At 42.3% G+C, this 10,582-nt stretch overlaps 1 protein-coding gene across 1 annotated transcript; it reads left to right on the top strand.

Annotated features, from left to right (window-relative positions):
* Positions 1-2,738: 2,738 nt before the first annotated feature.
* Positions 2,739-8,289, top strand: anks4b (ankyrin repeat and sterile alpha motif domain containing 4B). The gene is made up of 2 exons (XM_003230261.4): positions 2,739-2,947; positions 6,949-8,289. Exons 1-2 carry the CDS (start codon positions 2,784-2,786, stop codon positions 8,021-8,023), a joined length of 1,239 nt encoding a protein of 412 aa, XP_003230309.2. The 5' UTR covers positions 2,739-2,783; the 3' UTR covers positions 8,024-8,289.
* Positions 8,290-10,582: the final 2,293 nt, after the last annotated feature.

Raw genomic sequence — 10,582 nt, 5'->3', positions numbered from 1 at the left:
TTGGATCGTTAATTAGACACAAAAACCTCAAATGCCCCGGCTTCAATGAATGTCTAAGAAACTTTACATAATGTTTGGGAAGGCACAAGATCTCCCAAAATTAAAGCCCGAGGCTCAAATCACACTAAACTAAGGGTATCGTTTTTGAGCCATGAAAATTTCAGAAAGGATTTTTTTTGGTCTGTATCCTGTGTCACCATTCAATTGACTGAGTCACTAGCAGAAGGAACAAATTCAAAAAAGTAAATACAAGGAGGAAGGAAAAAGCTTAATTGGTTTCATTGTTGTTTCTGTCAATTGGTTGAGAAAAGCTCACCCCAGGTCCCCTTTCGGTATTTTATTAGCCCATCGAATCAAGTCTAGAGGAGAGGAAAGTTGCTTGGATGGAAGCCTTTTTGTCCCTTCTTTTGAAAGTGTTGAACCAGAAGCAGGGCGGCTTGCCTAGAATGCGTCCCTTCTTTTCTTTTTTCCTTCCCTGAAAAGAGGCTCCAAGGTGCGAATGACTTCATTCTCAAAAGGGGAAGGCGAAAAAGGTGATTCATTAGGATAAATGAATAACAATATAATAATATATAATACTAATATTATGTTATACTAATAATATAATATATGGACACATTATATTGATAATAATATTATAATGTAATATAATAATAATAATAATAATAATAATAATAATAATAATAATAATGCACCATTAATCAATCAAATCAAATCATTTATTTCAGTCATAGACCTGCACAGGAAAATACATTATTATAATTGTATATTATATATTCATGTAATATTACTAATAATATTGCAGCATAGTGGTATAGTACAATATAGTAATACAGTAGAGTCTCACTTATCCAAGCCTCTGGATTATCCAAGCCATTTTTGTAGTCAATGTTTTCAATATATCATGATATTTTGGTGCTAAATTCGTAAATACAGTAATTACAACATAACATTACTGCGCATTGAACTACTTTTTCTGTCTAATTTGTTGTATAACGTGATGTTTTGGTGCTTAATTTGTAAAATCATAACCTAATTTGATGTTTAATAGTCTTTTTCTTAATCCCTCCTTATTATCCAAGATATTCACTTATCCAAGCGCCTGCCGGCCCATCTAGCTTGGATAAGTGAAACTCTACTTTATATAATGCTTATATTTTGCTATGCCAATAATATAATATATTGTGTGTACATATAAAGGGGCCCCTGTGGCACAGTGTGTTAAAGCGCTGAGCTGCTGAACTTGCGGACCAAAAGGTCCCAGATTCAAATCCCGGGAGCGGAATAAGCGCCCGCTGTTAGCCCCAGCTCCTGCCAACCCAGCAGTTCGAAGGCATGCAAATGTGAGTAGATCAATAGGTACCGCTCCGGCGGGAAGGTAACGGCGCTCCATGCAGTCATGCTGACCACATGACCTGGAGGTGTCTATGAACAATGCCGGCTCTTCAGCTTAGAAATGGAGATGAGCACCAACCCTCAGAGTCGGTCACGACTGGACTTAACGTCAGGGGAAACCTTTACCTTTACCTTTACCTTTTATGTACATATAAATTGTAAGCCGCTCTGAGTCCCCTTCGGGGTGAGAAGGGCGGGAAAGAAATGCCACCAATAATAATAATAATAATAATAATGATGCGTGCAGATCCCAGCAGGGTGGCCTTTTGCAGCTGGCACACATCATCCAAAAATCACACAGTCCTAGACACTTGGGAAGTGTTTGACTTGTGATTTTGTGATATCTATCTTGTTTGCTGTGTCATAATAATAATAATAATAATAATAATAATAATAATAATAATAATAATAATTGGACGGAGGTTTGAAAAATGGCACGTGAACTTTCCGAATTGTGTTGGCTCCAGGCCCGACAACTCAATACATAAATTGGTTTCTGCAGAAGCAAATCGCACTGTATTCCAGTGATTTGGCCCTTTAGAATTGCAGCCGAACCGTTTTTCAATGGAGAGATTGGGGATGTTTGGCTAATGAGTGCAAGTTTTTGTATCATCCAAATGACGACTCGCTGGCTGGCAGGTCTGGATTTCGGTTGCCAATGTTTTCTGAACATATCACCCACCAAAAGAGACAAGAAGATAGTTCCCTGCACCCAAATGTTCCTGTTTATCGCCTGGCCCATTTCTCCTTCTTGTCCTGCTATCTTTACTTTTGCTTTACAGCAGCATTTCTCAACCTGGGGATCGCGAGGGGGCTTCAGACGGGTCGCCAAAGACCACCAGAAAACACATATTTCTGATAGTCTTAGACAAGCCATTTGGCAGAGAAGGCTGAAGACTCTCCGCCTATCCTTTGGTCCAATTCTATTGTTGGTGGGGTTCAAGAGGCTCTTTAATTGTAGGTGAACTGTAAATCCCAGCAACTACAACTCCCAAATGTCAAAGTCTATGTTCTCCAAACTCCACCAGTGTTCACATTTGGGCATATTGAGTATTCATACCAAGTTTGGTCCAGATCCATCATTGTGTGAGTCCACAGTGCTCTCTGGATGTCGGTGAACTCCAAAAGCAAACAATTAGTATTCCTAATAAATAGCATTACAAAATCCCTAACCAAGGCATCGTAACACATATTAAAGCTGAGACATTATATTGTTTTCCTGCGAAGCATAAGCCATAACTGGGAGTGACCTTTGCTTCTTCGTTTCTATTTTGTTGGAGCCGGTGCCTTCGTCAGGGATTATTAATTAACCCTCCCTCTGATCAGAAGCTGTGACGTGTGTCTCCATCGCACAGTGTGAAAGGAATCGGCCTGGAAAGGGGGAAACAATGTCCACCCGGTACCACCATGCAGCTGCCGACGGCAACCTGGAATTGCTGAAGGAAGCCACCAGGAAAGATCTGAACACTTCGGATACGGACGGGATGACCCCAACTCTGCTGGTGGCGTATCATGGCAATCTGGACGCGCTGGAAATCATTTGCCGAAGAGGGTAAGTACCGCCGGTCTATGGACGGACCATAACATATTGTGACTGCAAATGTAGGGTGTCCTTAGTTTATAATTTAAGCGGCTGAGGGGGGAAAGAAAAGGGCCTGAGGCAGTTAGGAATTGTGGGAGTTGAAGTCCAAAACATCTGGAGGGCCCAAGTTTGCCCATGCCTGGTGTCCACACCCAAAACATGGCTGGAAGAAGGAAATACTTAGGCAACATATTGCTTTGTCCTATTGCTTTATAGGAGTTCTGAGTAGCGATGAGGATGATGATATTCCTATATTTTATTTCTTACCCATTTTTCAAGGATTGAGGTGGAATATAATTAAAAATGCATAGATAAAAACAGAAAACCACTAAAACCACATACAGTAGAGTCTCACTTATCCAAGCCTCGCTTATCCAAGCTTCTGGATTATCCAAGCCATTTTTGTAGTCAATGTTTTCAATATATCATGATATTTTGGTGCTAAATTCATAAATACAGTAATTACAACATAACATTACTGCGTATTGAACTACTTTTCTGTCAAATTTGCTGTATAACATGATGTTTTGGTGCTTAATTTGGAAAATCATATCCTAATTTGATGTTTAATAGGCTTTTCCTTAATCCCTCCTTATTGTCCAAGATATTTGCTTATCCAAGCTTCTGCCAGCCCGTTTAGCTTGGATAAGTGAGACTCTACTGTATATTAAAAGATGTAGACATAAGAGTAAGACAGATTAAAGCTCATTCAAACCAATTTAAAACATAGGCACCTAGACTAGAACTCAGGACACAGAAAACTATTTTTTCAAGATCGGCCATTTAGAGATGCCCTTTAAAAAGAGGACAGAGGTATGATACTAATTGGCATAAAACATACATATATATGGCAGCCGAAGTGGTGCAGTGGATTAAGCCACTATATTGCAGAACTTGCTGATTGGGAGGACAGCTGTTCGAATCTGCGGACGGGGTGAGCTCCCGTTGTTTGCCCCAGCTTCTGCCAACCTATCAGTTCGGAAACATGCAAATGTGAGTAGATCAATAGGCACTGCTCCGGCGGGAAGGTAACAGCGCTCCATGCAGTCATGCCAGCCACATGACCTAGGAGGTGTCTATGGACAACCCCAGCTCTTTGGCTTAGAAATTGAGATGAGCACCAACCCCCAGAGTCGGACACGACTGGACTTAATGTCAGGGGAAAACCTACCTATATATATATACACACACACACATTTATATACATAGCTTTGAATAGCACAAGGAAAGGTCAACATTCCTGATGGTGTTTCCTTTGCTGCCTGAGCTCCTGTTCAAAAGATTCCACCTCACTTTCTGTCTCTGCGATAATTGGATTTGGAAAAATCAACTTGTTGTGGAAACAAGGATTGGTGAGAAAGCTTCAATGGAGACCCCTTTCCCCGTGATAATAACTCTTTCAGGAGTGAATTTCCCTTCCAAAGGGTAGATTTATTTATTTTATTTATTTATTTATCACATTTATATCCCGCCCTTCTCACCCGAAGGGACTCAGGGTGGCTTACAACAGTGGCAACCATTAGATGCCCATACAAATCAATATAAAACAACACATAAGGAATACATTGCTATTTAAGGAGTGCATCACAGAGAAAAAAGTTTAATCTCATAGCACCAACCCATCCGTTTAAAATTCATTTTCAGGAGTACATATTAGCTCAATGAGGTTAATTCCATTCTCAATGTATCATTTCCATTTATAACCCACCTTTCTTCTAGAACAAGGCAGAATATATAATGGCAACAGGAAGTTTTCAAAAAAGCAGATTTTCTTTCTATGTATCAAGGCCATCACAATCATAGTAGTTTAACAGCAGAATACTAATACATAGAATGTATGCACGTTGGATTTCTCTCCATTCTTGTTGTCTCACCCCCGTTCTTAACTATGAGTCAACTTAATGACAAATAGGAATGGTAGCAATAATGGAGACACCATTAATCTGTGATGGAGTTACATCATCTCAGGTTGAGACTGATATTTCCTCAGAGTGAGGAAGCAGACTAAATGTTCCCTTCTCTGTTAGCTATATCTATTAAACTGTGTTCCTTTTGATCAATGGAGAATATGACTGTAATATTACGGAAAGCAACTGCACTGTTTAAAGGTCATGTTTATTGGCCGTAAAATATGGCATATAAAACCACATGCCACACCTAAAAGCTAGAGACAAAGCAATATATTTATTTGATGTTTGCCCGAAGCCCAAACGGCTTTCACCATATTGCTTTTAGTGTTGCCCAAAGGAAAGTGACAAATGAAAAGTGATTAAAGTTAGAATTTTTCTCGTGAACGCAGGCAATTTAATTTACAGTAGAGTCTCACTTATCCAAGACTCGCTTATCCAACGTTCTGGATTATCCAATGCATTTTTGTAGTCAATGTTTTCAATATATCGTGATATTTTGGTGCTAGATTCCTAAATACAGTAATTACAACATAACATTACTGAGTATTGAACTACTTTTTGTGTCCAGTTTGTTGTATACCAAGATGTTAGGTGCTTAATTTGTAAAATCATAACCTAATTTGATGTTTAAAAGGCTTTTCCTTAATCCTTCCTTATTGTCCAAGATATTTGCTTATCCAAGCTTCTTCTTTTTTTTCGTGTCAGGAGCAACTTGAGTTGCTTCTGGAGTGAGAGAATTGGCCGTCTGCAAGGACGTTGCCCAGGGGACGCCCGGATGTTTTGATGTTTTTACCATCCTTGTGGGAGGCTTCTCTCATGTCCCCGCATGGAGCTGGAGCTGATAGAGGGAGCTCATCCACACTCTCCCCAGGTGGGATTCGAACCTGGCAGCCTTCAGGTCAGCAACCCAACCTTCAAGTCACTTAGTCCACTACGCCATCTGGGGGCTATCCAAGCTTCTGCCGGCCTGATAATAATAATAATAATAATAATAATAATAATAATAATAATAATAATAATAATAATCAAGTACCACCTCCCAGCAGCAAAGAACTGGTGGGATCACAAACCTGCAAAAGTATTGGGAAATGAGCACGCAAAGATACTGTGGGACTTCCGAATCCAGACTGACAAAGTTCTGGAACACAACACACCAGACATCACAGTTGTCGAAAAGAACAAGGTTTGGATCATTGATGTTGCCATCCCAGGTGACAGTCGCATAGATGAAAAACAACTGGAAAAACTCAGCCGCTATCAGGACCTCAAGATTGAACTTCAAAGACTCTGGCAGAAACCAGTACAGGTAGTCCCGGTGGTGATGGGCACACTGGGTGCCGTGCCAAAAGATCTCAGCCGGCATTTGGAAACAATAGACATTGACAAAATCACCATCTGCCAACTGCAAAAGGCCACCCTGCTGGGATCTGCACACATCATCAGAAAATACATCACACAGTCCTAGACACTTGGGAAGTGTTCGACTTGTGGTTTTGCGAAACGAAATCCAGCATATCTATCTTGTTTGCTGTGTCATAATAAAATAATAATAATAATAATAACTTTATTTTTATACCCCGCCACATCTCACCTGAGTTTTTCCTGTTGTTTTTCATCAATGCGACTGTCACCTGGGATGGCAACATCAATGATCCAAACCTTGTTCTTTTCCACAACTGTGATGTCTGTTGTGTTGTGTTCCAGAACTTTGTCAGTCTGGATTCGGAAGTCCCACAGTATCCTTGTGTGCTCATTCTCCAATACTTTTGCAGGTTTGTGATCCCACAAGTTCTTTGCTGCTGGGAGCTGGTACTTGAGGCATAAGTTCCAATGGATCATTTGGGCCACATAGTTGTGCCTCTGTTTGTAGTCTGTCTGTGCAATTTTCTTACTGGCAGGTCCAACCAAGCCAGAGAGGCCTCAGCGGAGGACTGGAACAAAGAGCACCTAACCCATTATTATTATTATTATTATTATTATTATTATTATTATTATTATTATTATTATTATTACCTGTGCTTGAGTTGAATGCTAGTGTTTGAGTCCTTTTTTTTCTCCCAGAGGTGATCCAGATAAGTGTGACATTTGGGGGAACACTCCTCTTCACCTCGCCGCTGCCAACGGCCATCTCCACTGTGTTTCCTTCTTGATCACTTTTGGAGCAAACATCTTTGCCTTGGATAATGACATGCGTTCCCCGCTCGACGTGGCCGCCAGCAGGTACCATTACGAATGTGTCCGGATCCTCGACAACGCTGCCACCGAGCAGACTATCAAGAACCCCAAACGGGTCTCCAGGCTGAAAGCTCAGGCCCCGCAGGATGCCGAACGGCAAATCCGTGAATGTGAGAGACGCCAAGAAAAACATGAACATCAAATGAATAGGAATTTCAACAAAGGGTCCGTGAATTCAGCAGGGAGAACGGGCACGTGGTCAAAGGTGTCTGGTATTTTTAGTCCCAGCTCGCTCAGCGCGTTGCCCAAATACCTGTCTGATACGTTCAAGCGGAGGCCCAAGAAGAACGGGGAGAATGTGGACAATCAAGAAACAGGAGGCAGCGGGTGGGAGAAGGACGTTGGAGCTGGACGAACGGCCGTCATGGATGTATTCAATGAAGAAGAAGAAGACCAACTAGCTAAGGAACTTAACAGAAAAGCCAGCATTTCTGATGGTGAAGAGGAAGAGCAAGCATCCAGGTCTATCTTCAATCGCCCTGGTCTTGGCAACTTGGATTTTTCTATGGGGAAAAATGCGGACAGAGCATTCATGAAGAAAGAAGATGTTCGTTTCAAAATACCGAATGGCCTGCTGTCCTTTGAAGAGCCTGAGGATGCGGAAGATGCGGACGTAGAGACCGATCCCGATGAATCTTGGGCTGAAGAGGAAATTGGATGGGACGACGGCAAAGTGGAGACCACCCCGCTCGAGGTCTTCCTGGCGGCACAGAGCTTGGATGAATTCCTTCCCATCTTGATGAGAGAGAACATCGATTTAGAAACCCTGATGCTTTGTTTGGATGAAGACCTGAGGAGCATTCAGATGCAGCTGGGTCCAAGGAAGAAGATCCTCCAGGCCATTAGCAGGAGAAAGCAGGCACTGGAGAGTCCTGGCAAAGCTGGAGATACTCCATTATGAATAGTAAAGACTGCCTATTGCAAGTCCATTGCATCTGGCAGTCATCTTTCAGAGAGAAGAAGAATAGTAGGACTTTTTCTCAAGAAGAATTTGGCTTTCTGGGGCTAGTTAGCAGAAGCAGCTTCAGAAACTAACAATGGGCTCTGTATTGTCTAAATACCCAAAAGCAGTTGTTCTCAACCTTCCTAATGTCGCGACCCCTTAATACAGTTCCTCATGATGTGGTGACTGCCAACCATAAAATTATTTTTGTTGCTACTTCATAACTGTCATTTTGCTACTGTTATAAATCGTAATGTAAATATCTGATATGCAGGAGGTATTGTCATTCACTCGACCAAATTTGGCACAATTACCTGATATGCCTGTGCTGATACAGCTGTACCAGAACCTTCTACTTTATTTTCTTTCTGCAAATGTTTGCAATCATAGGACAGGCCGCCTGTCAATCACCATTAAATTTGGTTCCGCCCCTTGTTCAGGGCTCTGGGAGGGAAGGAGCCATTTTTAAGTTAGTCTCACTTAGGAAGCTTAGGACGTAGACCAGCTCATCCCGTAAAAAGCTTCATATTTCAAGAACACCAGGGATATTGACCATCCGAGGATACAGAACAACAGCACAGAAACATCTGAAAGCCTTGGCTGGTAGGTCCACTCAACAACCAGACGCACTTGGGAGTTGGCAGTGGGTCCCAGACCAGCTAGCCCAGATAATAGATAGCCTGGGAGAGGTTATAAGAGGGTTTCCACAGTTATTCAAAGCCAATCGCCTGTCCCGTGGGGACAGGACTCCTTGAAGATTTATTATTTGTTCGTCAGTAAAGACTTTGTTATTTCTTTAAAAGACTTCAAGGCTATCTTTTCAGGGAAATTCCTCAACAACCTTTCTTTAGGCACCCTGGCTTCCCGCTGGGTGTAAAGCATACGTCCTATATAATAGACAGTCAGTCACAGGCCCAGCGCGTGACAGAACAATGCCCAAATTTGAATATTGGTGGGCTTTTGGGGGGATGTCCGGGGCCCCTGGTGGCACAGTGTGTTAAAGCGCTGAGCTGCTGAACATGCAGACCAAAAGGTCCCAGGTTCAAATCCCGGGAGCGGAATGAACACCCGCTGTTAGCCCCAGCGCCTGCCAACCTAGCAGTTCGAAAACATGCAAATGTGAGATTAATAGGTACCGCTCTTTCAGGAAGGTAACAGCAGCGCTCCATGCAGTCATGCCGGCCACATGACCTTGGAAGTGTCTATGAACAACGCTGGCTCTTCGGCTTAGAAATGGAGATGAGCACCAACCCCCCGGAGTCGGTCACGACTGGACTTAACATCAGGGGAAACCTTTACCTTTACCTTTACTTTGGGGGGACGATTTTGTCATTTGGGAGTTGTAGTTATTGGGATTGTAGTTAAGTTACAATCAAAGAGATTCTGAACTCCACCAATGATGGACTTGAACCAATCTTGGCACACAGAACTCCCATGACCAACAGAAAATACTGGAAGGGTTTGGTGGGCATTGACCTTGAATTTTGGAGTTGTAGTTCACCTACATCCAGAGAACACTGTGGACTCAAACAATGATGATCTGGACCAAACTTGACACTAATATTCAATACCCCCAAATGTGAACACGTGGGGAAAATAGGCCTTGACATTTGGGAGTTGTAGTTCACCTACAATCAAAGAGCCCCCTGAACCCCACCAATCGTGGAACTGGGCCAAACTTGACACTAATACTCAATGTCCCCAAATGTGAACACGTGGGGAAAATAGACCTTGACATTTGGGAGTTGTAGTTCACCTACAATCAAAGAGCCCCCTGAACCCCACCAATCGTGGAACTGGGCCAAACTTGACACTAATGCTCAATATCCCCAAATGTGAACACTTGGGGAAAACAGACCTTGACATTTGGGAGTTGTAGTTCACCTACAATCAAAGAGCCCCCTGAACCCCACCAATCGTGGAACTAGGCCAAACTTGACACTAATGCTCAATATCCCCAAATGTGAACACTTGGGGAAAACAGACCTTGACATTTGGGAGTTGTAGTTCACCTACAATCAAAGAGCCCCCTGAACCCCACCAATCGTGGAACTAGGCCAAACTTGACACTAATGCTCAATATCCCCAAATGTGAACACTTGGGGAAAACAGATCTTGACATTTGGGAGTTGTAGTTCACCTACAATCAAAGAGCCCCTTGAACCCCACCAATTGTGGAACTGGGCCAAACTTTCCGCACAGAACCCCCATTGCCACAAAGTCCGGCCTTGATGACAACACTGGCTCTAAGAAATTACACCAAGAAATAAAAACATGCATATGAACCAGGCCCATGGGAGGCATTCAGACATCAACTTAAACTAGAGGTGTTTACACCTGGAAAAAAAATCTTGGTGTAAATAACCCTCTATCCACTCCGTTCTGGTGCTGTAGGAACACATAATGTCCAAGTATTTTAATGGAAAGGGACTTGCTTAAAGGCTTGAATGCATATTTTAAAAACTCACTTCTTGCTCTGCAGTTTCCAGGAAAACCTGTTTTTTTTATTGTGTCCAT

The sequence above is a fragment of the Anolis carolinensis genome, unplaced genomic scaffold, assembly GCF_035594765.1.
Source record: "Anolis carolinensis isolate JA03-04 unplaced genomic scaffold, rAnoCar3.1.pri scaffold_13, whole genome shotgun sequence".
In the NCBI taxonomy this organism is placed as follows: Eukaryota; Metazoa; Chordata; class Lepidosauria; order Squamata; family Dactyloidae; genus Anolis; species Anolis carolinensis.
This window is presented reverse-complemented; position numbering and strand designations above follow the sequence as displayed.